The sequence below is a fragment of the Cantharellus anzutake genome (genome assembly GCF_015039405.1).
Source record: "Cantharellus anzutake strain C23 chromosome Unknown EI90scaffold_13, whole genome shotgun sequence".
In the NCBI taxonomy this organism is placed as follows: Eukaryota; Fungi; Basidiomycota; class Agaricomycetes; order Cantharellales; family Hydnaceae; genus Cantharellus; species Cantharellus anzutake.
Genome location: NW_024066963.1, coordinates 1457461 through 1484858, shown reverse-complemented (window position 1 = coordinate 1484858; position 27398 = coordinate 1457461). Strand labels below are relative to the sequence as shown.

General features: G+C 47.7%; 5 protein-coding genes across 5 annotated transcripts; all 5 read left to right on the top strand.

Annotated features, from left to right (window-relative positions):
- Positions 1-1229: 1229 nt before the first annotated feature.
- EI90DRAFT_3014718 (multidrug resistance protein 1) lies at positions 1230-7926 on the top strand (the record flags this gene model as incomplete). The annotated part of the gene is made up of 38 exons (XM_039056813.1): positions 1230-1526; positions 1706-1915; positions 2028-2157; positions 2250-2327; positions 2485-2557; positions 2590-2639; positions 2668-2926; positions 2995-3108; positions 3191-3798; positions 3868-3917; positions 3974-3977; positions 4046-4107; positions 4170-4689; positions 4773-4865; positions 4941-4988; positions 5070-5168; positions 5231-5259; positions 5333-5374; positions 5436-5591; positions 5651-5887; positions 5955-6018; positions 6072-6087; positions 6151-6175; positions 6242-6404; positions 6458-6548; positions 6598-6609; positions 6666-6703; positions 6760-6770; positions 6841-6847; positions 6902-6969; positions 7028-7127; positions 7194-7283; positions 7342-7400; positions 7469-7513; positions 7573-7652; positions 7707-7757; positions 7801-7837; positions 7888-7926. The coding sequence occupies 38 exons, from the start codon at positions 1230-1232 to the stop codon at positions 7924-7926; spliced, it is 4155 nt and encodes a 1384-aa protein (XP_038918722.1).
- Positions 7927-10501: 2575 nt separating this feature from the next.
- On the top strand, positions 10502-12920 carry EI90DRAFT_2913502 (alpha/beta-hydrolase; the record flags this gene model as incomplete). Its single annotated transcript, XM_039054499.1, has 13 exons — positions 10502-10601; positions 10717-10810; positions 10884-10955; positions 11016-11067; positions 11127-11137; positions 11195-11248; positions 11341-11447; positions 11532-11998; positions 12069-12149; positions 12216-12376; positions 12439-12530; positions 12675-12715; positions 12783-12920. 13 exons carry the CDS (start codon positions 10502-10504, stop codon positions 12918-12920), a joined length of 1470 nt encoding a protein of 489 aa, XP_038918721.1.
- Positions 12921-15495: 2575 nt separating this feature from the next.
- EI90DRAFT_3120611 (P-loop containing nucleoside triphosphate hydrolase protein) lies at positions 15496-22217 on the top strand (the record flags this gene model as incomplete). The annotated part of the gene is made up of 37 exons (XM_039063324.1): positions 15496-15822; positions 16033-16242; positions 16344-16473; positions 16563-16640; positions 16729-16834; positions 16947-17225; positions 17300-17413; positions 17504-18093; positions 18175-18224; positions 18288-18313; positions 18379-18409; positions 18469-18994; positions 19081-19173; positions 19244-19291; positions 19356-19454; positions 19528-19556; positions 19620-19661; positions 19724-19879; positions 19932-20168; positions 20242-20305; positions 20359-20374; positions 20439-20463; positions 20523-20685; positions 20739-20829; positions 20878-20889; positions 20945-20982; positions 21039-21049; positions 21120-21126; positions 21181-21248; positions 21307-21406; positions 21475-21552; positions 21623-21681; positions 21753-21797; positions 21856-21935; positions 21993-22043; positions 22103-22123; positions 22175-22217. 37 exons carry the CDS (start codon positions 15496-15498, stop codon positions 22215-22217), a joined length of 4143 nt encoding a protein of 1380 aa, XP_038918720.1.
- Positions 22218-23008: 791 nt separating this feature from the next.
- Positions 23009-23881, top strand: EI90DRAFT_3048589 (uncharacterized protein). The gene is made up of 2 exons (XM_039059632.1): positions 23009-23133; positions 23205-23881. The coding sequence occupies exon 2, from the start codon at positions 23442-23444 to the stop codon at positions 23703-23705; it is 264 nt and encodes an 87-aa protein (XP_038918719.1). The 5' UTR covers positions 23009-23133; positions 23205-23441; the 3' UTR covers positions 23706-23881.
- A 598-nt stretch (positions 23882-24479) lies between these two features.
- Positions 24480-26981, top strand: EI90DRAFT_3048583 (S-adenosyl-L-methionine-dependent methyltransferase). Its single transcript, XM_039059631.1, has 15 exons — positions 24480-25016; positions 25088-25109; positions 25156-25271; positions 25340-25358; positions 25422-25440; positions 25531-25548; positions 25618-25652; positions 25720-25743; positions 25798-25841; positions 25905-25945; positions 26004-26055; positions 26122-26229; positions 26282-26463; positions 26524-26611; positions 26680-26981. The coding sequence occupies exons 1-15, from the start codon at positions 24656-24658 to the stop codon at positions 26895-26897; spliced, it is 1347 nt and encodes a 448-aa protein (XP_038918718.1). The 5' UTR covers positions 24480-24655; the 3' UTR covers positions 26898-26981.
- Positions 26982-27398: the final 417 nt, after the last annotated feature.

Here is a 27398-nt window from a genome sequence, read left to right as displayed (position 1 = left end):
AATTCCCGGAAAGCTCAGCGGAAAATCGCTAGATTCTCGTTCCTCTAACTGTGGCTAGGCCTCATAACTGTTGAACGGCATCGGGAATCTGTCTCAAAAATAACATCGGTTCGGTCGTTGGGAGAGGTTAAGTATTGGGCGCCAAATAGTTCTCACAGGGTCTCGATCCCCACTGCTTCCCTGGTAGAAGGATGGCGCGCGGCCAACGGGATGTGCTCCAGGCAGCTACGCATCAGGAAATGGTCATGATTGAGTCTAGAAAGTATTGCGGTGCCACTTGGCCGATTCGGGTATCTGATTCCACTCTACCAACTTACAAAGGCGCCGTGAACTCGACTGAAATATATGTTGTCGATTCTGAAGGGAACGGTTTTTTGAAACCATTCGGAGCTCAACTTGTTTGTTTGATGACCAGTGCACTCGGAAGAGAGCTGTTCAGGTCCTCGCCCCATTTTCTTCAATAGGAGGGAGGCGTGGATCTGGCTTGAATTTTTGATCCGGATTTGCGTGGAGAGTGTCTTGACGCGGAAGGCATCATATCTCAATTCAATCAGCGGGAGTTTTCCATGGGGAACCTGTCGACACGAATTAAGCACGCTGCGGTTGAGCTCTGGAGTCTGGTGTAGAACCTGAAGGCAGTTGGCCGGGGTTTTCCGGTTTCAAGCATGAAGGACTGATGATCCCCGATCGACTTGTCGGGAGACCAATCTTCCAGTCGCTTGACGTACGGAGTTGGAGATCAGAATTAGAAAAGTCGGCTGTTTTCGCCCACCGACTTGTGCCGGGACACATATGAATTAATTGTAAGCGGGCACATGTACGGGAAGTAATACTTATCTTTCAGCGTAATTGGTTTGGTTGGTCTCTTGCGCTCGATCGTGCAGAGAAGTCCTCGTCAGTAAATTTTACGTTGGAGGCATAATTACGTAAATGGGTTTCCTGCTTGGGAAGTTCCAGTTCTTCCTGTCAATGTCATACCTGCTTCGGGGCCCGCGCAAGCAAACCCACGGTCCGGAACGAACCGCGCCGGGCATGGCAAGGGGCCTTGCAACAAGTCTCAATATCGAGTCGCCCTGGCCGCATCAACGGATTATGGAGCTGGATGAGGGAACTAGTTTCCTCCTGCTCCCCGCTACAGTGTTCCTTGAGCAGCTTCCGGTTTAAAAGGGGAACAAGACGCAACCATGGCTACATCGGCGGTGAGGATGTCCAGCGCTGGCTCCATCGAAATGTCCAGTCTACAGCTATCACCCACCCGATCCATACCTACCACTGCAACTGAAACTCCAATTTCCTCTCGGAGCCCTGATAATAACCACGATGAGAGGAGGGTCGCGGCGGCGGTTGATAGTGTTGATCATGTTGAAGTATCCGTTATTGATCTCAAGGGTAAAGGGGGGCTAGGGGATAACAATACGGAGGCTGGACCTGTTTCGTTTTTCGCGCTCTTTCGTTTTTCTACCAGATGGGAATTGTTCTTGGATTTTATCGGGATCCTTTGTGCTCTTGCTGCGGGTGCTGCTCAGGTATGTAGAATACCCGTGTTCGTGCTATCTGTCGTTTAAACGTACTGCTCTTTTTCTTTTTCTTTTGCCTGGATACACCCCACCCCCATCATTACCACCCCCCCACATACCCCCAACACCAAACAATCATTCGACGCTCACTTCTTTCACTTCCGTATCTTCCCCTATGGATTCATTAGCCACTCATGGCACTCCTCTTCGGGAACCTAACGAACAATTTCGTCAATTTCGGTAAAACAGTAGCTGCTCGTGCAAATTCCCCAGACGATCTTAGGAAATTCCAACAAGCGAGGGATAATTTTAGACATCGAGCTTCGATGGACACCCTTTTTTTGGCGCTGATTGGAGTTGGGATACTCATTTGTTCGTATGTCTATATGATTACTTGGGTAAGTCGATTTCCTTCCCTCTCTTTCTTTATATTTATTTGTGTATATTATCATTATCACTGGAGAATTTGGAATTTGAACTCGTGTCCACTGACTTATTTTTTTATCTCAGGTCTACACGGGCGAAGTGAACTCGAGAAGAATCAGAGAGAAATACCTCCAAGCTATCCTCCGTCAAGATATCGCGTATTTCGATAATATCGGTGCAGGAGAAGTGGCCACTCGTATTCAAACTGATACCCGTACGTTTCTTGGACTTTCCCCCCCTTATCCTCTTCTTCTCCCAGCCCTCCGTTTCTTGCATGCAGATCGTTGACTTTTCTTCTTGGGGAAGATTTGATACAGCAAGGGATATCGGAGAAGGTTGCCCTCGTTGCTGGTTTTATAGGAGCTTTCTTCACTGGAATCATTCGTAAGTCGTGAAATCCTTCTTCTAAAACCCCAGATTTAAAAACTCACTGGACATCCTCTCCCTTTTTTTTCGCTGTCATATCAACCGCATATTTCTCTTCTCTTCTCGTCTCGTACTTTATCAGTTGCGTTCACCCGTTCATGGAAACTTTCGCTAGCGATTTCATCTATTTTACCTTGTATCGCAATTACGGGCGCCTTGATGCAGAACTTTGTCACAAAGTATATACAGTACGTTTTCCCTCCTCAGCCCAATCCCTCAGCCAGAAACTAACGATCCCCAATCCCCCTACGCCCACCTTTGCGTATGCGCGTACGTAGAAAATCCCGTGAATCATTAGCTACAGGAGGATCCCTCGCAGAAGAAGTCATCTCGACCGTTCGAACCGCGCATTCCTTCTCGACTCAACTCATCTTGGGTAAAAAATATGATGTTCATGTGGATGAGGCGTTCAAGTATAGTTTGAAAGCAGGGGTGGTGACGGGTCTTGGGTATGGAGTGTTTTTCTTCCTGCTTTATTCGTCGTATGGGTTAGCGTTTTCATTTGGGACGACGCTTGTTTTGAGGGGGGAGGCGGACGTTGGGATCGTTGTGAATGTGTGAGTACAAAAAAACCATCTTATTTGCTAGGACCGGGGAGTATCGATTTTCTCTCATTTCAAATTAGACTCATGGCTATTATGATTGGGTCCTTTTCATTGGCGTTGATGGCGCCGGAGGTGCAGGCTATTACCCACGCCAGAGGGGCAGCAGCCAAGATCTTCGCCACCATCGACAGAGTGTAAGTGCTTCTCCTAATCGTGCCAAAGTGCATGTCCTTTCATTTTCCTGTTATCCTTAACTCCTTAATCTCTCGACACTAGTCCCCCAATAGACTCTGCTTCTCCAGCGGGTCTCAAATCTTCGTTCGTCCGAGGTCGAATCACCTTCGAGAATGTCTCTTTCCACTACCCTTCTCGCCCCGATGTTCCCGTTCTCAAGAACCTCTCCGTGGTGTTCGAGCCTAATACGACGACTGCACTCGTTGGTGCGTCTGGATCGGGTAAATCTACGATCATTTCGCTTGTGGAGAGGTTTTATGATCCTGATCCTGAGGATTGGAAGGTGGGGAGCAGGAAGAGGACCGAGCAGCAGGTACAGGAAAAGGAAGAGGATGAGAATAACAGTGTTACTGGTGGCGGTTCCAGCAGTACTGTCAACGAAAAGAAGGGACTTGGGGATGGAGGCGTTGTGAGGTTGGATGGAATCGGTTTGAGGGAGTTGAATGTCAAGTGGTTAAGGAGCCAGATGGGGCTTGTCAGTCAGGAGCCCGTTTTGTTCGCGACTACCATTAAGGAAAATGTTAAATATGGACTGGTTGGGATGAGAAACAGGGAAGGTGGAGAGTTGAGTGAAGAGGCGGTGGATAAGATGGTTAGGGAGGCTTGTGTTGTAGCCAATGCGGATGAGTTCGTTTCGGAGTTGCCGAATGGTACGAGAGTCGATGCCTTTTTGCTTTGTTTGAAGCGGCTGATTAGGGACGTGTGTTCCTTTTTGACAGGCTATGATACCATGGTTGGAGAGCGTGGATTTTTGCTTTCTGGTGGTCAGGTATGTCGGGTGGTCATTTTCGATTCATGTCTGATGGCTTAACTTTGCCGTTTTAGAAACGTAAGCCAATCCATGCGCATTCGCTAGGAATATTAATGTGTACTTATCGTCCTTGGGATCATTGCTAGAACGTATCGCAATTGCTCGGGCCATCGTCAGCGACCCTCCCATTCTTCTTCTAGACGAAGCTGTAAGAACCCATTACCTCTCCGAAACTCGTTACCCTTCTCACAGAACCCCGGGACCTTATAGACTAGTGCTCTTGATACCCAATCCGAGGGAATTGTCCAGGACGCACTCAACAAAGCATCCAAAGGTCGAACGACCATAACGATCGCGCACCGTCTATCCACCATCAAAGATGCTCATCGCATCTACGTTATGGGAGAAGGAAGAATTCTCGAATATGGAACGCATGATGAGTTACTTCAGAGGGAGGATGGAACGTATGCTCGTCTTGTGAACGCCCAAGGGTTGAGGGAAGAAAAGCGAGATGAGTCGGAGGCGTTGGAGACTGGGGATGTCATTGGTGGTGGCGCTGCCCATGGAGTGGAACCTACGCAGGAAGAAGTGAAGGAACTACAGGAGAAGGAGGTTCCCTTGAGTCGCGTCAGCACTACTCATTCTATCTCGAGTGGGACACTCAAGTCTAGGCACGAGAGGAAGAATTCTTCGGAGAAAGAGTACTCTTTTTGGTTTCTTTTCAAAAGGATGGGTCGTATCAATAAGGACAATTATGGGGTTTACATTGTTGGAACCGTTGTCGCCATTCGTGAGTTGGATGTTTGGTTTGGGATTGAGTTTCTTTTTTCACTGAAAGTTATGCTCATGTCCTGGTTTCTGTTTGACGGATAGTTACTGGACTCATCTATCCTGCCTTTGGAATCATTTTTGGTTATGCGATCCAAGGATTCCAGAACACAGACCGTGCAGCTTTCCGGCATGCGGGTGAGTCACGTTCAAACCTTAACTTAATTCTTTTCTTTTCGTTCCTGACATGATGCCAACCTTCTTCGAAACCAGGCGATAGAAATTCCCTCTGGTTCTTCCTTATTGCTCTTTTCTCAGCTTGTGAGTGTCGAAGTCCCCCGCTTTCTCTGTTTCTCACCTTGATGGTTGAGCGGTGGCATGTTGATTCTTGATGCAATCTAGTTACATTTGGAGCGCAGAATTACTGCTTCTCCAAGGGGGCGTTGGGATTGACTAGGAAGTTGCGAACGTTGTCATTTAGAGCCATCTTGCGACATGACAGTATGTAACCTGTCATTTGATCTGCTGGTAGATGTGTCCTGACTGTGATAATTTCTGAATAGTCGCTTGGTTCGATGAGGACCGCCATTCGGTATGAGTAGTTCCTTCTTGTTATGTCCGACGCTTGGCGTTAACGAGTGTGTTACCTCGCTTACCTCGCTCAGACGGGCGGACTTGTCGCTGGTTTGTCGGATGCGCCTCAAAAGGTGAGGAGCATGCTGCGCACGTTTTTCTGGGCGGCGCTTTACTGACATTCCGTCCCATTAGGTGTATGGGCTTGCGGGTGTGACTCTTGGTGCGATCATTCAAAGTTGCGCCACCCTTGTGTCGGGTGTCACTGTTGGCCTTATCTATGGATGGAAGCTTGCCCTCTTAGGGGTAGTGATGATTCCGTTCGTCATTAGTGCTGGCTACGTTCGGCTGGTACGCCACTTGCTTGTCCTGGATGTCCTCTCACACTGTCTGACGCCGCCTCGGTGCAGCGCGTTGTGGTTCTAAAGGACCAAGCAAACGTGGAAGCGCATAGCGATTCGGCGCGGGTTGCTTGCGAAGCAGCCGGGGCTATTAGAACTGTGGCCTCGTTGACTCGTGAAGAGGATTGCTGTGAGGAATATCACAAGAGTCTCGAGATACCTTTGCAGAATTCGAATCGATCTTCTATTTCGGCTACTGGTTTGTATTCCATCACTCAAGCCATGTCGTTCTTTGCTATTGCTCTGGTGAGCGAATGCTATTCGTAGATTCATGTTTCCCATCCACTCATGTTTACACTCATTGTGTACATAGGTATTTTGGTATGGTTCGTGGCTAGTATTAGACCTCGAATACTCGACCAAGTCGTTCTTCATTTGTGCGTAAATGTTGTTCATGAGTGATTCGCTCATTTTAATAAATTTATTTCAGGTTTGATGTCTGTCACGTATGTCGACTTCACGTTCTGAATAATCGTCATGTTGATTCTTATCCATATCTCTCTATCTAGTTTCGGATCAATTCAGGCAGGGAATGTGGGTTCTGTTTGTCAGACAGCCCTCTCGTGCATTTTAAGATTTATTTGGGGTTGGGATTCCTAGATGTTCAGCTATGTTCCAGATGTGTCCTCGGCCAAACAGGCTGCAACTGAAATGACGGAGCTCATCGACGCTGTTCCAGCTATTGATGCTGACTCACCGGATGGGAAGAAGTTGGACTCCGTGGTTGGACACATTGAGCTGAAGGATGTGCATTTTAGATATCGTACGTTCACTCTCTATTGCGAGTAATGAGTATATTAATTTTCGTTCTGTTAGCTACTCGACCTGGTGTTCGCGTTCTCCTGTCCCTGAATTTGACCATTAAGCCGGGTTCGTATGTTGCCATTGTTGGCGCTAGTGGCTCCGGGTCAGTGCCGTTCGTGAAATGCGTTTTCTTTTGCTGAAATATTTTACAGGAAGAGTACGGTGTAAGATCCTCCACTCTTGTTCAACGATCATTTCTAAACTATTCTGCAACCAAAAGTATCCAGCTCATCGAGCGGTTCTATGATCCTCTCAGTGGTACGTTGGATGTTGCTTCTTGTTATCAATACTCTAGCTCAGCCTGTATCCTCTAGGAAAGATTCTCGTGAGTAATACGCTTCAAGTTCAGTCTGCCGGGTTCGCTCATTGTAACTTGCGAATTACTCATTTGGCAGTTGGACGGTAAGCGTCTGAAGCTCGCTCACAGAGACGTAGGGTGTTGAAGAACTGGTCTAGGTAACGACATATCCGAGCTTAATGTGCAGGATTATCGGAAGCATCTGGCTTTGGTATCCCAAGAGCCTGTGAGTCACCTTATGATGGAGCATCTAGACCTTGTTTTAACGACCATATGTCTTGTAGACCTTATATGCTGGCACGATCAAATCCAACATTCTTCTTGGAGCTACTAAGCCTGTAGAGGAGGTGACGCAGGAAGAAATAGAGCGTGTTTGCCGAGATGGTGAGCTGATTGAAATGAAATTCAACTATAGACGAAGAATGTGCTCAATACCATTCCATCATACAGCGAACATCTTCAACTTCATTAATGGCCTTCCAAATGGATTCGAAACTAACGTCGGTGGAAAAGGTTCCCAACTCTCAGGTGGCCAGAAACGTGAGTGATTTTAGCTTATAAGGGAAACGCAGCTTTCATTCATGAGTCAACCCAATAGAACGTATCGCGATTGCGCGTGCTCTTCTGAGAAACCCGAAGGTGCTACTGCTGGACGAGGTTCGTCAACTCTTGTTTCCGAAATTAAAGATTGATCTGCTCTGATCATTGGCATTGATGCTGGCTAGGCTACGTCAGCTTTGGATTCCAACTCGGAGAAAGTTGTACAACAAGTTCGTCATCAGCTTGTCTAATTAGAATTAAGTCCTGGTCGTATTGACCTGATCACAAGGCGTTGGATAACGCAAGAAAGGGGCGAACAACGATTGCCATCGCGCATCGCCTGTCCACTATCCAAGATGCAGATAAGATGTATGAAGCTATACTTTTTTCTGTGTTCGCTCGATCTGACCTTGCGTATCACAGCTTCTACATCAAGGGTGGACGGGTTGCGGAAGTCGGAACTCACGACCAACTGTATGTAGCGTTCTTGAACCAGTGGACACGATCGCTGACATAGATCCGATCGCGTTCAGATTACGTCTGAAGGGTGGATAGTGAGTAGATTGGTTGGCATTCTGATCAGGTGCTAACATTTGATGTACAGCGCCGAGCTAGTTCAGCTTCAGGCATTGAGCAAGCATGAGTAATTCCTCAACCACCGACTACGCGTCATTCTATATATTATTGAATCGTGCGGTAACCAAATACACAGACCCGACGATGCTGATCTGCTCTGGCATGATTTCGTGACCTTTTGCTTAGGATCATATCTTAATTCATAATTCAAAATGACAATGTGCGCTTGACACTGGTTAGAATAGTAATTATGCTCCGAGTCATTGCCATTTCGTTCTTCCAGCAAGTCTGAGCGAGTCCGTGCGGCTGTCACTAATTATACAGCACCTGATTATTTCCTAAGATTGCATCTAGTCTGACAAGCGACGCACAAGCGAGATCATGGTGTACAAGGCGGAGTCCCTGGTTGCGGAGTCTTCTACATTGAACTGCGTGTCAAACAGGTGATAAATCACACCAGGGCCAGTCCCCTTTGGACCCTGCTTTATGTCGTGTCAAACAGTTGAAGTAGGTTGAGCCATAACCATAGGGTAATTCACCCTCCTTGCGAAATTAACGGTGGGAAAATGCAGGTCGGAATAGGATGAGGCAGACTCTGTCTGACGGACAAAGTCCCGTAGGTTCTAAGAATTCGGGAACTAAATACCGAATAGTTGATATATAAACATTGAGCAGGGAATACTTTGATAGTTGTCCGATCGGCTCACTATTCGATCCTGCTTGCTAAAAAAAGTCGATCGATATATCCTGCCGACGAAATCTGATGGCACATCCAGAATTCCGCGCGGATACTTAAACCGGGGATATGACAGAGTCTGGGGATATGATGGAAATGGCGGTGTGAAGAAAACAAGAACTCCACACCCACGGTATACTACCACTCCCAAGCATTCCAAATACATTTCATGAGGGCCATCCCAGTCATTTCGCTATTCAAACCACATTCAGGGCACTGTTCCAGAATGCGTCCGCCGCTCTGGTCAAGAGTATGGAGTTTGAAAATGCCAATACCGTTTTGAACGCACACCAAAAGTGCTTGTGAGCCTTGCTTGGAATGCTAGTTTGGTCCCACTTCCGATTATCGGGGTTGAAGTGGAAGGTCTTCTTCGGCCCACTCGAGATAAGCAGAGGAAGTTAGGTGTCATTGAGCCTGATTTGATCGAGTCTTTTTTAGAACAGCGCTAGGGATGGTTTATAATTCAGTTTGACCCTCCTAGGGCCCGGAATAAACGGTTTTCCCCGTTATCTTCCGAGAAAATGCGCCGGACAATTCCGTGCGTTTAGAATATCGTGGGAGGCGTGAGAAAGCAAAATTAAGCTTCTCTGCCCGAATGTGAGAATCGCTTGTGCAACGTGCAGATATCTCCTTCCTATTGGGATAAGTAGTCTGCGGCGTGGACAGCTCAATAGGCAATGTAATCAGTCCCATCCTAATGTGCGACTGACTATGTACTAGTCAGGGCATGTGAGTCCCCAGTTCCATGACAATACTTAATAGTAAGGAAGAGTTTGTTTCCGCTCGCATCATCGTGAGGCCGGAAAACGACCCATGATGGAGATATCTTCATTCCAACAACCACATCGATAATCCTGCACAACGAACTACACTGAAACGATGTTCATCTTCCCTGGACCCTGCAGCAATATTTGCGTGTTGTACATATATATCAAGTAAAAACGCGTTTAAACGGTATGCGCCCAGGGTTTTCCGACCGACGACGACGCATCGAAGATTGAGATTCAACCTGACGCTCTGTGATATTCAGTGCAGATTTGGTGCCATTGGTTCAGCCTCGGCAGTATTGGCGGGCCTGCGGCCGTGCAACGGTCAGGACTAGACCAGAAGGCGGTCCTAAGCTCCGCGTGAGTGTGGGAATCTACTCGGTTCGCCCACGTGTGGAGATAATGTTGAGCTGCTCCTGGCGCTTTGACAGACGGGACCAGCCCCTATATCAGATAGAGCGTTTTGACGGAGCAAACGGTAACCTATTATTTGCAGGCTGAACGCCCGGAACAACAAACATGGGCGCTTTATTTGTGCTGAGCACCTGGCCATGTGCGAAGGAAGACAAGCCGGGTTAGGCAGGTTACCTCTTAAGCCAGGGTTGATTTCATTGATTGGAAGCGTCCCGCTAGGCATGGTTCCTCAACAACCGCTATGCCACATGGACCATGGTCACTGTTGCTACGGCCATCTTGGCCCGATATATTGTTACGAAGTCATAGAGGCTGGAGTCCTGCCTCCTTCACCCGGTCACCGTTACATATGCGCAAGCTCTCCCGTTTACTATATAAATCATTGTTATGATTGGACCCATCACCACCTCCGAGCCATTACTCCCCTCTTCGAGATCAGCTTGGTTCTTCTCTTCCACGTCGTGGGGGCGCTTCGTTGTACGGGATGTTAGCGAAGACTCTGTTACGCGTCGCCCTAGCAGGTGCACTTGCTCACTGTATTGGCGCGATGCGTTCGCCAAATGAGCTTCACGCAATGCAACGCGCTGTCCAGGCTCCAGGTGCTGAAGCCTTCACAACTCGTTCTTCTGTTTCGGACACCAGTCCCCGAGAGGTTCCCAAGAAGAAGAGTACTGTTACGTTTTCCAATCCTGAGGCCCGAAGTAAGTTCTTTGAGTTAAATGCCAATGCCGTTGTTGTGTTTACCATTCTCACACATTGCAGAATACCATGTTGATGGGAAAAAAATTCCAGAGGTTGACTTTGATGTTGGTGACAGCTGGGCAGGTATGTCCCTTGGATTTCTGGCCTGTTAACCAGCACACCCGGGCCCTTGGCAGTTCCCGCTACATCTGATCTCCCTGCTTTTTTTTTCCGCGCTAATCGTTGTGTCCCAATCAAGGTTTGATGCCAATTTCCGCTAAAAAGGGAGAGAAGCGAAAACTTTTTTTCTGGTTTTGGCCTTCGAAAGATCCTCGACATGTTGATGATCTCGTGTAGGTTTGATTCAAACTTGGTGGACTCACAAATAGTTTTCTCACGATGGGAATCTATCTGGTCGCGCTTCAGGTTCTGGACGAACGGCGGTCCTGGGTGTTCGTCAATGATGGGTTTCTTGCAAGAGAATGGTCCGTTTAAGTGGTATGCACACATGGCGTTCTTTTTTGTCCAACACTCATCGTTGTGTTTTCGTTGAATCAGGCCAACGGGAACCGCGAAGCCTATCCCCAACCAGTGGTCATGGACAAATCTCGTAAGTCTTCCTCTTTATGTTTTCGCCTCATATTTGATACGATGTTCATTTTCTGTTAGAGTCACGTTCTGTAGGCTGTTCAAGGGCAGTTGTTCTCCTATAGAAGACTAACAACTGCATAAAATAGTTGGGTAGAACAGCCTGTTGGAACCGGGTTTTCTCAAGGCACCCCTAACATTCAGTGCGTTTTCTTTTCTTTAAGTCCGACGTTCCCGATGGCTCTTGACTTAATCCTGGAAAACTTGCAACCACCTTTCTACTTCGTAAATGCAGTGACGATGATGAGCTGGCAGCTCAACTTGCCGGATTTTTGGTTCAATTCTTGGAGGTCTTCAAGGAACTGAAAGGAAAGAACTTTTATGTAACAGGAGAATCATATGGTACGTAGCGCTTTAATGTCGACCATAAAAGCAACCAGCTCAGTTATACCTCCCTCGTCTTTCTTGTTTCTAACGCTATCAAAGCCGGATACTATGTGCCGTATATTGCAAACTACCTGTACGAACATCCTGGATTGGTCCCTCTTAAAACCAAGGGAATTTGGTTAACTGATCCCTCCGTCTCATGGGACATCGTAACGGAATATATCCCCGCGTACAACTTTGCTAATAAATGGAAAGACGTCCTCGGCCTAAATGCTTCGTACCTCCAGACGCTCAAGAACGCCTCGGATTTCTGCGGCTTCACGAACTATGCGGCGACCTATGCCACATACCCACCTCCACCAGGCCCGTTCCCTTTGCCTCCGCAAGCTTACGTACCGGGAACCGTACCGAATTATGCAAACATTACGAGTGGATGTTTGTTATGGGATGATATCTACAATGCGTCTGCCATGGCGAATCCGAATTTTAATGTTTATAGGATCTTCGATGGATGGCCCGTCCTTTGGGACGTGATTGGGTTTCCGGGGTCTTTCTTTAATTATCAAGTACGTTAGAATGGCCAAAGAGAGGGAAGGGGCTCAGAAAGGAATGGGCAGCTAACGTATTTTTGACTAGTCCCCTGTTTACTTTGCTCGAAGGGATGTCCAGGATGCTATTCATGCTCCTCACATCGATTGGAGTGAATGCTCTACGAAAGTAAGCAACAACCGTCTATCCATTCATCGCTTCTATTCTTGTTATCCTGAAATTTCTTCCTCTCAGCCGGTATATGTTAATGGACAGGATAACTCTGTTCCTTCGATGCTAAGCGTCATGCCGAACGTCATTCAAAAGAGTGCACGAACAGTCGTCATGCATGGGTTGGCCGATTATGTCCTAATCGCTGAAGGGACGAGAATCGCTATTCAAAATATGACTTGTATGTATTCCTGCTCTGGAATTCCGGAAATGGCTATTCTGCTGACACTACATGGTGTCCGTACAGGGGGGGCTTGAAAGGTTTCCGAACTCCTATCGTCAAGGAATCATTCGTCATTGACGGGTTTGGTGCAATTGGGAATTTGCATCAAGAGCGAAGTGAGCGCTTAATTTCTCAAAAATATGTTCAGATTTGTCATCGCCTCATCCCTTTCTGTCCAGAATGTATGCCGTGACACCGTTCGCCTGCGAGCGAATTTGCGGTTTTGACTGACGAGATTCTTGTTTATTTTTTTTTTGTAGTGACTTATGTGGAAGTTAATCTTGCTGGACACATGATGCCGGTATGTCTGTTCATTCCCACCACTGTTCTTATTAGTATGCACGAGTCCACCCTTTGTTTTCTATTAGGAATATGCCCCTTGGGCAGCCTACAAGACCCTCTGGTACCTCCTCGGACGGGGCGAATTGACGTCCAGTGCAATCGATGACTCATTGTATCCTAATAACTATCAGCTTTTCGGGCAGTGGTCTCCGCCCACCCATTAAGGACCATCAAAACCGATTTCGGGGGTAGTTGGGTTGGTCTTCACCACAGCTGCGTGAGAATGAATAATACTGACTGTCGCTCCATCTAGTAAATGCCCCACATCGCCAGTGGCTGCCCCGGGCCCGATTCTGCACTGAACACTAAAGAGAAAAAAACCTCTTGCACTTGATTTGGATTTATACACACAAAGAACTCCAAACTAGATTGTTCATCGTATTTAAGTAATAATCACTTCTTTCATGTGAGCGTAAATGGTTAAAACGCTGTCCGACCCCGCGGATGGTTCATCCGCTGCTGGCGCAAATGCGGTCATCATGCACTTGTCCACAAGGACACTTTGCCGATCAGTCGAAGAGCATCAAACGTTCCCACCCCTAGCTAAGCCTGCCGCGGCCGCCCGGGCATATCCATATGCATGGATTACTTGATATATACTGCCTAACAAGCTTCTGGACGTGTACATGTAGTCCTGGTTGATCCGGAATGAATTAGCCGTGGTGGCACCTTCGAGTCATGGCTGCATGGAGTTGGATGCTGACGGAGGAAATGGCGCCCAAATGTGAAATACCAACGAATTTCATCCTCACACCATATTTCATGACATTCCCTATTGACGGGCATTTATCGTTGAAGGAGGACATAGCTCGCCCTCAACCGGCAACGAGAATGTGATACTTGGATAACGAGTCATTTTTGATATTCTCTTCGGGTCCGTTGGCGCGTTTCCGGCTGACTCAATGTCCCTTGGCAAGTTCTTCCTGTCAATGACATGCCTGCTTCGGGGCCCGTACCAGCGCTGATCAGCAAAATACAGTCAGCAAACCCCACGATCCGGAACGAATCGCGGCCAGCCATGACAAGGGCCCTTGCATAAGACGCAACAAGTCTCAATATCGAGTTGCCCTGGCCGCATCAACGGATCATGGAGCCGGATGAGGGAACTAGTTTCCTCCTGCCCAGCCATCCCCACCCAAGTCTTTCTTACAAGCCGATTCGACTTCAGATATTTGATCGTCCTATCTACCCACTCCCCGCTGCAGCATTCCTTGGGCAGTATCCAGTCCACTGATTGAAAGGGTAACAAGACACAACCATGGCTACATCGGTGGCGAGGACATCAAGCGCTGGCTCCATCGGAAGGTCTAGTCCCCCACTATCACCCATTCAGGAAAGAATCTCGGGCTACGAGGACCAAATCCAATGCTCGCGATACGGTACCAGCCATATCATTTTCGATTGCCCCTACAACCCCAAGGTCCAAAACTCTGGGCCGCTGTTAGAAGCTGAAAGGTATAGATTGGCCAGCAACGCGGGAATGCAGCACATAACGGCAGCCCCCCCTTAAAAGCCAGAACGGCACCGTAAGACTCGGTGCGGTGATTCTTCAGGATTGCCATATTCGAGTGCGGCTGGCAAGTATGGAAATTGAGATGCAAGAGAATCCTCGGAGACGAACCGAGAGGAGAACGCAAAAAGAGGCCCTAATACACCCTCAAAGCTGCAATGAACGAGAGACTGCTGTCCTACACAGCTGGAGCAGCATCCCAGAAAACGAAGCGCGCCTCCCTGAGAATTGGCTGAAGTGCAACGCACAAACCTTCAGGCATCCTTGTCTACAAAAGCTACCGAAGGTTGAACCAAAAAAATCTGGTCATCTTGAATTGATGACTATAAGGCCCGGGGGTTTAATGACATCCGATACGTATCTGGGAATTGCTGACTATTCATGCAACAATCAGAGATAACGTCCTATATTCGATGTGCAAGAAACCATCACCCTGCATGAACTACGCAGTCAATTTAAGATATGTAGCCTGACTTGGACCTCCTGCGATACGGAGGACTACTCTCGGTTATCAACAAATTAACCACAGACAGGGCTTATGGAATCCGCGCTCCCCATCCTGCGGCGCAAACCGGTTCGCTACAATATATAAGCGACAGCCTGGCGTGGGAATAGTGGGGTGATTATGTAAATAAATCAATGGCTCCGTTTCCGACGAGCGCGACACTTTTTTTTTGCAAATCTCGCTGCAGGGTTCAGGAAGATGAAGATTGTTTCAAGTGTTGTTTGTTGCGGAGTATTGCTTACTTATAGTAGCAACCACCACAGTACTCACGGACTGTCATTTACGTAGTCCTGGTTAATCCGGAATGAACCGCGAGGGACTGGCGCCCACAAAATGATTTTCATCCTCACATTATATTTCATGACACCCTCTATTGACGGGCGCTTATCATTGAAAGGAGGACAACTCAAGAGAATATGATACATGACGAGTCATTTTTCAGAACCTGACCTTCTTTTTCGGGTCCGTTGACGCGTCTTCCGGCCGTACTCAATGTCCCCTGGCAAAACAGTTCGGTGCCGAAATTGAATACAGGCGCAGTTGACAACCGCATATAGAGTCATCGTCAGTTATGCGTGCCTCTCCCCTTTTTTTCCCCATCCAACATCCCCAAGTCTTTTCCTTTGCAAGCCAGTCCAGCTTCGGACATTTGATCACCCTATTTGCCCACTCCTTGCCACGAAGGATCCAGTTCGCCAGTAAAAGGTAAAAGGGAAAGAAAATCATGGCTACCTCAGCGGTGAGGACGTCAAGCGCTGGGTCTATCGAAAAGCCCAGCCCAGAATTATCACCCATTCGATCCATACCCACTACTTCAAGTGTAACTCCCCCTCTTTCTTCGCCTCCTAACAATAATAAAGATGGAAGGGGGCTCCCGGCAGCTGACGCAGATCACGTCGAAGTACCCGTTGATCTTAAAGATGGAGAAGGGGAGAAAAATAAAGAGATTGAGCCTGTTTCATTCTCGGCGCTCTTCCGATTTTCGACCAGGTTGGAGTTGTTCTTGGATTTTATTGGAATTGTCTGCGCTGTTGCTGCGGGTGGTGCTCAGGTGTGTACATGGTGTACAAGTAGTGTTACTATTTGTCGTTAACATGCTCTTTTTTTTCACTTGGACGCTTCCACTTCTGCGATGCTCATCCCACCCCCCCCCCCCCCCTAAATCGCACACTCGCAACGCCAAACCCCAATATTTGATGCCGGCTCTTCTCGATCACACTCCCCTTCCCCCCTGTGGTCAACTCTACCTTTACACATTTAGCCACTCATGGCACTCCTCTTCGGGAACCTAACGAACACCTTCGTCAATTTTGGAAAATTGGCTTCTTCTCGTTCAAATTCCCCAGACGATCTCAAGATATTCCATGAAGCGAGGGATCAGTTTAAACATCAAGCAGCGATGGACGCCCTTTGGTTGGCGCTGATTGGGGTTGGAATATTCGTTGGCACGTATGTGTATATGAGTATATGGGTCAGTCGATTTTTTTTTTAAATATCTCTTTGTTTGTTATCGTTGAAATTTGAAGCGTTGAACTGATTTTTGGGGTAAAAAAAAATTAATTGACATATCAGGTCTATACGGGCGAAGTCAACTCTCGAAGAATTAGGGAGAAATACCTTCGGGCTACTCTCCATCAGGATATCGCATATTTCGATAATATCGGTGCAGGAGAAGTTGCAACTCGGATTCAAACTGACACTCGTGCGTTTCTGTGACCCCCTTTTCTGCTAGTACATGCAGCATTGAGATGTGCTGATTTTTCTTCTTTTGGGGGTGGGGGGGGGAGACAGATTTGATACAGCAAGGGATATCAGAGAAGGTTGCCCTCGTCGCTAATTTCCTAGGAGCTTTCTTCACTGGATTCATTCGTAAGTTTGTCAAATAATTCCTTTCAATTTCTTTTCCCCTTTTCACTGTCGTCGATCGCTATCTCTCGTATCTCACTCATTCCATCAGTTGCGTTCGCTCGTTCATGGAAGCTTTCTCTCGCGATTTCGTCCGTCTTACCTTGTATCGCAATTACGGGCGCCTTCATGCAGAAGTTTGTCGCTCGGTATATGCAGTACGTCCCTCGTCAGCTTCTGCTTACTCCCATTTATTCACTTTTCTCGCCATACCCGCCCCTTTCCTCCCCCACCCATCAAACCAACGGTTCCTTCACCTTCCTTGCACAGAAAATCCCGTGAAGCATTAGCTACAGGAGGCTCCTTCGCGGAGGAAGTCATCTCGACCATTCGAACTGCACATTCCTTCTCTACCCAACTCGTCTTGGGCAAAAAATACGATACTCATGTGGACGAGGCGTTCAAGTATGATTTGAGAGCTGCGGCCGCGACCGGTCTTGGAGTGGGCTCGTTTTTCTTCACGATCTATGCGTCGTATTCGTTGGCGTTTTCGTTTGGGACGACGCTTGTGTTGAGGGGGGAGGCGAATGTTGGGATCGTTGTGAATGTGTGGGCATCCTTTGCTTGTACTTCGAGGGGGGGGGGGGGGGGGAGATTAATTTTCTCGTCTCATTTTTTCTTAGGTTCATGGCTATTTTGATTGGGTCTTTTTCGTTGGCTATGATGGCGCCAGAGGCGCAAGCTATTACCCATGCCAAGGGAGCAGCTGCCAAGATTTTCGCCGCCATCGATAGAATGTAAGTGTTTCGCCTTTTTTTTTATTCTTCCTTTATACTGTTGTTGAACTACACCCCATCATTAACTCCTTGACTTTTTGCGTCCGCCAGTCCCCCAATAGACTCCGCTTCCCCAGATGGTCTCAAACCTTCATCCGTGCAAGGTCGAATCACCTTTGAAAATGTCTCTTTCCACTACCCTTCTCGTCCCGAAGTCCCCGTTCTCAAGAACCTCTCTGTGGCTTTCGAGCCCAACACGACGACTGCACTCGTTGGTGCATCGGGATCGGGTAAATCTACCATCGTTTCCCTTGTGGAAAGATTTTATGATCCTGATCCGGAAGATTGGAGGAAGATTCAGCAGCATCAGGAGGTGAAAGAAGAGGAAGGGGACGAGAAGAGTGGTGGTCCCAGTAGTGCTGTCGACGAAGAGAAAGGACTTGAAGATGGAGATGGAGGCGTTGTGAGGTTGGACGGAATCGATTTGAGAGAGTTGAATGTGAAGTGGTTGAGGAGCCAGATGGGGCTTGTTAGTCAAGAGCCCGTTTTGTTTGCGACTACTATCAAGGAGAATGTGAAGTATGGGTTGGTCGGGAGGAACAAGGAAGGTCGTGAGTTGAGTAAGGAGGTCGTGGACGAGATGGTTAGGAAGGCGTGTGTTATGGCTAATGCGGATGGGTTCGTTTCGAAGCTGCCGAATGGTACGAGAGTCAATCCCTTTCTTCTCTGGTGGTTAGTAGTTTTGGAACGGCTGATTGGGGTCGTGTGTTCCTTGTTAACAGGATATGATACCATGGTTGGAGAGCGTGGATATTTGCTTTCTGGTGGTCAGGTATGTCGATAATAGACTTTATCGGTTTGATCCATATCTGACATCTTAACTTCACCACTTTAGAAACGCAAGTCAAACTACACACATTCGTTGGTTATCTCCCTCTCATCGTCGTTTGCTCAGAACGCATTGCAATTGCTCGGGCCATCGTTAGCGACCCTCCCATTCTTCTTCTAGATGAAGCTGTAAGATCTCTCGTTACCTCCTCGAACTCGCTTTTCTCACCAATCCCCGGTTGATATAGACCAGTGCTCTTGATACCCAATCCGAAGGGATCGTCCAGGATGCACTCAACAAAGCGTCCAAGGGTCGAACGACCATAACGATCGCTCACCGTCTATCTACCATCAAAGATGCTCATCGCATCTACGTTATGGGAGAAGGACAAATTCTCGAATATGGATCGCATGATGAGTTAGTTCGGAGGGAGGGCGGAGCGTATGCTCGTCTTGTGAATGCTCAAAAGTTGAGGGAAGAGAGACGAGATGAGTCGGACGGGTTGGATATTGGGGATGGCATTGGTGGTGGTGGTGGCGTTGCTGGTGGAGTGGAACTTACGCAGGAAGAAGTTAAGGAAATACAGGAAAAGGAGGTTCCATTGGGTCGTGTTAATACGGCTCATTCTATTTCGAGTGGGATACTCGAGTCTAGGCACGAGAAGAAGGATTCCCCGGAGAAAGAATACTCTTCATGGTTCCTTTTCAAGAGGATGGGCCATATCAACAGGGATGATTATGGGGTTTACATTCTTGGGACTCTTGCCTCCATTCGTGAGTTGGATTTTTCCGTTTACGCTTCTTTTTTTTTTCTTTTGAAAATATGCTAATGATGTTTTGGTTTTATTTTGGATGTATAGTTACTGGACTCGTTTATCCCGCCTTTGGAATCGTTTATGGTGTTGCAATTCAAGGATTTCAGAACACAGATCATGCAGCTTTCCGGCATGCAGGTGAGCCATTCGAATTTAATTTATTCCTTCACCAAGTATTTGACACGATTTTCACCCTCTTCGAAACCAGGCGATAGGAATGCTCTCTGGTTTTTTATTATTGCTATTGTCTCAACCGGTGAGTCTCGGACTCCCAACTTTTGTTTCGGTTCCTCACCTCGATGACTCTTGGTGTCATCTAGTTACGATTGGAGCGCAGAATTACTACTTCTCCAGTGCGGCGTCGAGCCTGACTAGGAAGTTGCGAACGTTGTCCTTCAGAGCGATCTTGCGGCATGATGGTATGTTACTTTTCGCTTTCTATCTGCTGGCACGCATGTAGCGGGGATGCCTGACCATGACGGTTTCGAATAGTCGCTTGGTTCGATCACACTCGCCACTCGGTAAGCGTAGTCTCTGTTTCTTTATGGCCCATGCCAGCGTTAACGATCGTGTCTTTCGTTCAGACGGGCGGACTTGTCGCCGGTTTGTCGGATGCACCTCAAAAGGTGAGAAACACGTTCCACACGTTTTTCTGGGGCAGCGGTTCGTTGACATTGTGTCCCAATAGGTGTTTGGACTTGCGGGTGTAACTCTTGGTGCAATTATACAAAGTTGCGCCACCATTGTGGCAGGCATCGCTGTTGGCGCTGTATACGGATGGAAGCTCGCCCTCGTAGGAGTGGCGACGATTCCATTTGTCATTAGTACTGGTTATGTTCGACTAGTATGTCATTTTCCTGCTCTTTCCCACCCTGTCTGATGCCGCATCGATACAGCGCGTTGTGGTTCTAAAGGATCAGGCAAACAAGGAATCGCATGATGATTCGGCACAGGTTGCCTGCGAAGCAGCTGGGGCCATTAGAACTGTAGCCTCATTGACCCGTGAAGAGGATTGCTGCACAGAGTATCATAAGAGTCTCGATATACCTATGCGAAATTCGAATCGGTCCTCTATTTGGGCCAATGGTTTGTACGCTATCACTCAGGCCATGATGTTCTTTGCTATTGCGCTGGTAAGCGAATGTCATTTGTCGATCAACCATATTTACCTGTGGGTACATGTTTACATGTTGTGTCTACTTATAGGTCTTTTGGTATGGGTCGCTACTCGTATCTCGTCTCGAGTACTCGACCAAGCAGTTTTTTATTTGTGCGTAAATTATGTGGTCTTGAAAGTGTTCGTTTAATCTAATCTTATTTCAGGCTTGATGGCTGTCACGTATGTCGACTTTGCCTTCTAAATGTTCATGATGTTGGTTCTTATCCATATCTACCCGGATTAGTTTCGGATCCATCCAAGCAGGGAATGTGCGTTCTTCTCTTTGTCATGCGGTTCTTCGGAGACTTATTGTCGGTGGAATCCCTAGGTGTTCACCTTCGTTCCGGATATGTCTTCGGCCAAAGAGGCTGCGAGTGAAATGACGAAGCTCATTGACGCCGTTCCGGATATCGACGCTGATTCACTGGATGGGAAGAAACTGGACCCTGTGATTGGACACATCGAGTTGGAGGATGTACACTTCCGATATCGTACGTTCGGGGTCCATGGAGAGTGGTGAAAGTACTAATACTCGTTCTGTTAGCTACTCGGCCTGGTGTTCGAGTTCTGCGGTCTTTGAATTTGAGTATCAAGCCAGGTTCATACGTTGCCATCGTTGGCGCTAGCGGCTCGGGGTAAGTGCTGTTCGTGAAGTGTGTTTCTTCTACTGAAATATCATATAGGAAGAGTACAATGTGAGGTTCCTACCCTTATTAAACAATCTTTTCTAAACTTTTCTGCAATCAAAAGCATCCAGCTTATCGAGAGGTTCTATGATCCTCTCAGTGGTACGTTGGACGTTGCTTCTCGTTAACCCTATTCTAGCTTAGCTTGTATCCTTTAGGCAGGATTCTTGTGAGTAATATACTTCAGGCTCGGTCTGCTGGGTTCGCTGATGGTGACTTGCGGACCACTCATTGGGCAGTTGGATGGTAAGCGTTTAAAGCTCGCTCACAGAGACGTACGATGTAAAATAACTGATCTAGGTAACGACATTTCCGAGCTTAATGTGCAGGATTATCGGAAGCATCTGGCTTTGGTATCCCAAGAACCTGTGGGTCACCACACGACTGAGCGTCTAGACTCCGTTTTAACGACTATATGTCCTGTAGACCTTATACGCTGGCACGATCAAATTCAACGTTCTTCTTGGGGCTACGAAGCCCATAGAGGAGGTGACGCAGGAAGAAATAGAGAGTGTTTGCCGAGATGGTGAGCTACTTAAAATCAAGTTCGGTTGTGGATGAGGAATGTGCTCAATACGATCCCGACATGCATAGCAAATATCCTCGACTTTATCGATAGCCTTCCGAATGGATTCGAAACTAACGTCGGTGGAAAAGGTTCTCAACTCTCAGGTGGCCAGAAACGCAAGTGATCCTAGCTTATGAGGGAAACTCAGCTTCCACTCATGAGTTATTCTAATAGAACGTATCGCGATTGCGCGTGCTCTCCTGAGAAATCCGAAGGTGCTATTGCTTGATGAGGTTCGTCAACTCTTGTTGCCGAAAACTAGGATTGATCTGATCTGATCATCGACATTGATGCCGGTCATCAGGCTACGTCGGCTTTGGATTCCAACTCGGAGAAAGTTGTGCAACAAGTTCGTCGCTATCCTGTCTGATTGGAACCGCGCGTTGGTTGTACTAACTTGATCACAGGCGTTGGATAATGCAAGGAAGGGGCGAACAACGATCGCAATTGCCCATCGACTGTCCACTATCCAAGATGCAGATAAGATGTATGAAGTGATCCTTGTGTGTCCATGTTTACTCGGTGTTGACCTCGCGTATCACAGCTTCTACATCAAGGAGGGACGAGTTGCCGAAGTAGGAACCCATGACCAACTGTACGTGACGCTTCCGACCCATTGAACACAGGCGCTAATATCGATTCGTTTGCATTCAGATTACGTCTGAAGGGCGGATAGTGAGTAGATTGACTGACTTCTGTGCCCCGGTGCTAACATTAGATGTGCAGCGCGGAGTTGGTTCAACTTCAGGCATTGAGCAAACGCGAGTAACTCTTGCAACTGCAGACCACGCATTCTACCCACCAGAACGATATGGTACCCTAATATACAAAATCTGACGCCTCAGCGTAATTTCAGGACCATTTGACTTAAATCTATATGGTTAATTGCATAATCAATGGTGGCAATGTTCATTTTTGCTCTTGACCGAGGCACATACCTGAGTTGCATGCTAGCATGAGCGTTGAAACAACCTGAATGTTCCATTCGAAGAAGCCGAGGAACTGGGGGTGTAAATATTGGATGCGATGTGCCGCCCACTCAGACGATCATATCTTGTCCCAGTTGAAAAGACCAACATGATAACATGACATCTTCACTTACCCTGCGACTCAGACGAGGATGGGCTGGCGGTCATGTCGGGACTTACAGTAAAATCCGAAACACTGAGTACAACTGAATATACATGAGATCGACAATACATGATAAAGCTGTGGTCGGGATAGCGGAGTCGGGTTACAGTAAAAGCGTAGTCTCACCTCAGTCAATCGTTGTTGAACTGAGGGAGACGAAAGTGAAAAATTGTTCACTGCTTTTATAAGCAGTCGCCTCAATGGCGCACTGACTTTGGTAGCAGGAATACCAAGAAAGGAAATAAAGCGCCGCTAGCTCAACATCACATTGTGAGTTGGCCACAGTGCACAAGAAAACCAAGATTTCAACAAAATGAAGAGTCTCTTGTTATGACCGTTCCAGTCGGCCCGTGGATGACAGGAAGGGGCGAGTATATTGGGGGACTTATGCGGGAGAATGTCATGGCAAGTTGCGTCGTTACTCTTTCCCCTACGTCCTCGCTGACATGAATGTGCCGTCACTCAGAAATTGGCACATGCGCTGGGGTCTGCCCTTCTCAGGGCAGGGCATTCTCTACCAACGGTTAATGGATGGATTAGATCAGTCGAGGGAGGTGAGTTGTTCGTGACATGGCGGAGCATGATGGAACAAGAATAGAAGAGTAGCTGACCCATCTTGCTCAAGTTCTCCTTTCTCCATCGGAAAAGTTCGTCTCGAACTGGATGTACTGTTCTGCAACATGTGTGTTGAACGCAGAAGCAGACGCAACCACAGAGGAAGACGAAGGGGAAGGGGAAGGGGAAGAGGAAAACTCGCCTCAAAATCGTTGTCTCGTGTGGGTTCAACGTCACTCAATGCGGAGGCCATCAGCAGAACCGCGATAACTTTCAAAACCCGAACACGGACATCCTCCATACTGCCATGTCATCATCCTGGACACTGGCTTTGATATTGGGCTCTAAATTAGCGTCGGGAACTTTCGAGCTGTACGTTAGCGGAAAGGCTGACATTGTTGACCGGTGGCGCCCTTCTCGTGCGCAGGCTTCCAAACTTCAAGTTGTCCATGCACCCCCCAGCGGTGGCCAAATTTGCGGTAACATCGGCTCTCAATTGAAGCTTCCCACTATCGATCATGATCATGAGCTATTATTACTTGTACATGAGGAGTGGAATATTTTGGCATAGGTAATTAATGGGTTAGCCGTCCCAACTATTCCTGCATACTCGCAAAGCGAAGTTGTTGGTGAGAGTAATCAAGCCTTACACTCCTTGGCGGCCACAGACCCGAGCGTAGAGCGGCCTGGTTTTCCACGACGTTGGGAACACATAATATACTTTTCGAGGATAGACTGAGACTTCTGACGCCATTTAATCGCCCTCGATGGGCAGTTCAATAGCATTGTGCATGATGCCCGCTAGCTTTTCCAACAGCCCTGCGGAGTCAAATGCCAACTACATGTGGAATGGGGTTGGCTTAAGCTAATCTCAGACTGAAGTTTTGGAGGTTCCGACTCTGAAAACGTGTGCCCTTCCACCCGTTTTCGCTCTTGCTCATTCTCGTCATTGGAGTTCAACTCTCGCCCTTGATTGAAACCTCAAAAGTCCATAGGTTTCTTTCTAGTCACCATCCCGTCGCTTGAATGCTGAATGTTGTAGCAGTCGGTTCTTGACAATCTGTCCTCTCGTGAATAATCAACCCGCAGCTGGGTTCGTAGTTTCTGACTAGTTGCTTAATGTTTCATAAACCGCAGTAGTGGGGATCGATCTGGAGGACCTGAATGTTCCATTCGAAGAAGCCGAGGAACTCAATCAGGGAGCCAATATCTCCGAAGGGGAGGTCGGTCGGTTGTCTGGTCCTGTTGTACCGCTCACGCACCTTGGCGGAACCAGGTTGTTGCTGTTGAACTTTATTTTGTTGCCCCGCGGCCGCGTGGCAGTGCGGTCATTCCGAAAATATATGTACATGAGATCGACATGATCAGGGTGTGGTCGGGATGGTGGAGTCGGGTTACAACTGATCGACCAATTATCGATTCTTTTGTGTAACAACGGCAAGCCCCAAAGCAGATGGACTTGCACCCTTCATGTATGTCGAGGAATGGGGGGAGAATACATGATAAAGGTACAACTGGTTGATGGGCGCTTTGACAGCGGTCAATATTATTAAGGGTCCACAACTGATTGCCCAAATATTGATCTTTTTTTTTGTTTCCGCTCGAAACCTCTTTCTGAGTCGAGCGACTCAACACTCCATGGACGATGGGGAGGAGTTTCGAAGCGACCCAGAGACCAATAGGAACCATGGAGGATCGATGATCTCCATGATAATCTCTGAATCACACCATAACACTGTCCCCAGCGATGGGATGGAGCCTGAGGAGGAGAGGGAGTGCTCCGTCCAGTCTTATACATCGGAAAGAGATTGGGAAATGTTCTTTGTCGAGGAGAACGGGAGGGAATTCAACAGGCTGAATCGCGTGTACCCTCTCCCAGCCGGTGTGTCAGGGACTGGGAAACCCCCAAAGCAAATGGACTTGTGTACTCACTGACGTTTTCCTTCATGGTAGATGTTGAGGAATGGGGGAGACTGTAAGTTCACACTCTGTCCCACCCCCAAATCTCACATTCGCCACAGCGCGGACCTTCACACGGTCCTAAAGCTCTGCTTGGGTAGCCTGTACCAGGCCGCTACAATAGTCGACCACGTTCTCGCAGCCAAAGAGGGCGAGAAGAAACGGATTCTGGATTGTGGTGAGTCGATCTACCACTTATTATATATCTGTCACTCCCAAAACACCAGTGCTGAGAAAATCCCTCAGGTTGTGGAGGTGGAGAATGGTTAGTTGTATTACACTAATGACCGCTGGGTAATCCGGTGCTAACCGATGTGGTTATTGTAAGGGCGATTGAAATGGCAAAGGTATGTGCACACACTTCATTATCCATGTGAACACTGTTTGTGTAAGAGTTTGATCAATGTCGAACACACTCGTTCTTCGAACTTCCGCAGAAATTCCCTCACGCAGAGGTTAGTATTTTCCGCAGATGTTACATATAACTGATGAGCAGTCATATGCTGGGGCACGCCACACATCAGGTCATAGGCGTCGATCTCGCTCCCGGACCCATCAGGTATATAGATTTCGCCAAGATCCGGGAGAGCACAACATCCACAAGCTGATACGTATCCTTATTTCAGAGATCTGATCCCTGACAATTGTCGGTTCGTGTGAACGACTCTGTGATCAGGTTGCAACAAAGTTCTTTAACTCTACAGATTTGAGTTTGAGGACCTTAATGAGGAATTGAGCCATTTCTATGGTACGGGTCAAAGTGTCAGGTGTGCATGGAATGTCATTCAGTGGTTTGCCCTGTTTGCTTTAGGGAAGTTTGATGTAGTCCATGCCAGGTCATGCTTCCTTGGGGTGCGTTGACCGTGACGCTTTTTGCGGACTGACCATAATTGGACTGAATTATCGACAGATCAACAATTATCGATGCTTCCTGGACAGATTGGTACGATTCCTCAAGCCAGGTGTGTTTACAGCAAACCCGCGACGCTGTTAGTCTCTGATGCAAAGCATGCTGGGTACAATATCAGGCGGTATACTACTTTTGGCTGAGAGCCCACTTTGGTTGGCGGTGCCGGAGCCGGGTCTAGCAACCGATGGCGAAAATCTCGAAGGGCAGTTAATGCAGATGTTTCGGTGTCCGCTTTCAAATGCTATTTTGCTCTTGGTCATCGCTGACAGACCATTCAGGGGTGGAAGATATCCTCCAACGAAATGGCTCAGATATTAGAGGCATCAACAACCTACGAACGTTAGTGGAGGAGCATCCTCAACTGGAAAATGAAGAGTTTCTTGTTATGACCGTTCCAGTCGGCCCGTGGATGACAGGAAGGGACGAGTATATTGGGGGACTTATGCGGGAGAATGTCATGGAAAGTTGCGTCATTACTCTTACCCTACGCCCTTGCTGATATGAATGTGCCGTCACTCAGAAATTAGCACATGCGCTGGGCCCCGCCCTCCTCAAAGCTGGGCATTCTCTACCAACGATCAATGGATGGATTGAATCAGTCGAGGGAGGTGAGTGCGTGACGTGGCGGAGCATGATGGAATAAGAATAGAAGAGTAGCTGACCCATCTTGGTCAAGTTCTCCTTTCTCCATCGGCAAAGTTCGTCTCGAACTGGATATACTGTTCTGCAACATGCGTGTTGAACGCAGAAGCGGGCGCGACTACGGAAGACGAAGAGGAAGGGGAAGAGATGGCAAGGGTGTGGAGTGGGGAAGAGGAAAATTCACCTCAAAATCGTTGTCTCGCGTGTGTTCAACGTCACTCAATATGGAGGCCATCAGCAGAACCGCGATAACGTTCAAAACACGAACGCGGATATCCTCTATACTGCTATGTAATATATCATCCTGGACACTGGTTTTGATATTATAGGTTCGGGGTCTAAATTAGCGTTGGGAACTCTCAAGCTGTACGTTAGCGGAAAGGTTGGCATTGTTGACCGGTGGAAACGCCCCCTCTCGTGCGCAGGCTTCCAAACTTTAAGTTGTCCATGTACCCCCCAAATTTGCGGTAGCATCAGCTCTTACTTCCCACTATCATGAGCTATTACTTGTACACAAAACGTACGGAGGAGCGGAATGTTTTGGCATAGGTAATTACGCTCTCCGATGGGTCAGCCATCCCAACTATTCCGTCGTTGAGCGCACCAAGCCCTCTCTAGATATCTAGTCCTCTTTTTGTTGTGTACCTGGTCTCGTTGCGTACCACTCGACTTTCCATTGTTTCCGTGTCGTTTGCCACCCGAGTTACAATATTTCCTGCCTGATCTGCTTGATCTGCTCAGCTCGTCCCACAC

Coding starts and splice junctions, on each gene's coding strand:
- EI90DRAFT_3048589 (XM_039059632.1), top strand. CDS start 23,442: ATGTCATCATCCTGGACACTGGCTTTGATATTGGGCTCTAAATTAGCG.
- EI90DRAFT_3048583 (XM_039059631.1), top strand. CDS start 24,656: ATGGGCGCTTTGACAGCGGTCAATATTATTAAGGGTCCACAACTGATT. Junction 25,946..26,003: donor CCAGGTCATGCTTCCTTGGG/GTGCGTTGACCG, acceptor AATTATCGACAG/ATCAACAATTATCGATGCTT. Junction 26,230..26,281: donor GTTAATGCAGATGTTTCGGT/GTCCGCTTTCAA, acceptor CAGACCATTCAG/GGGTGGAAGATATCCTCCAA.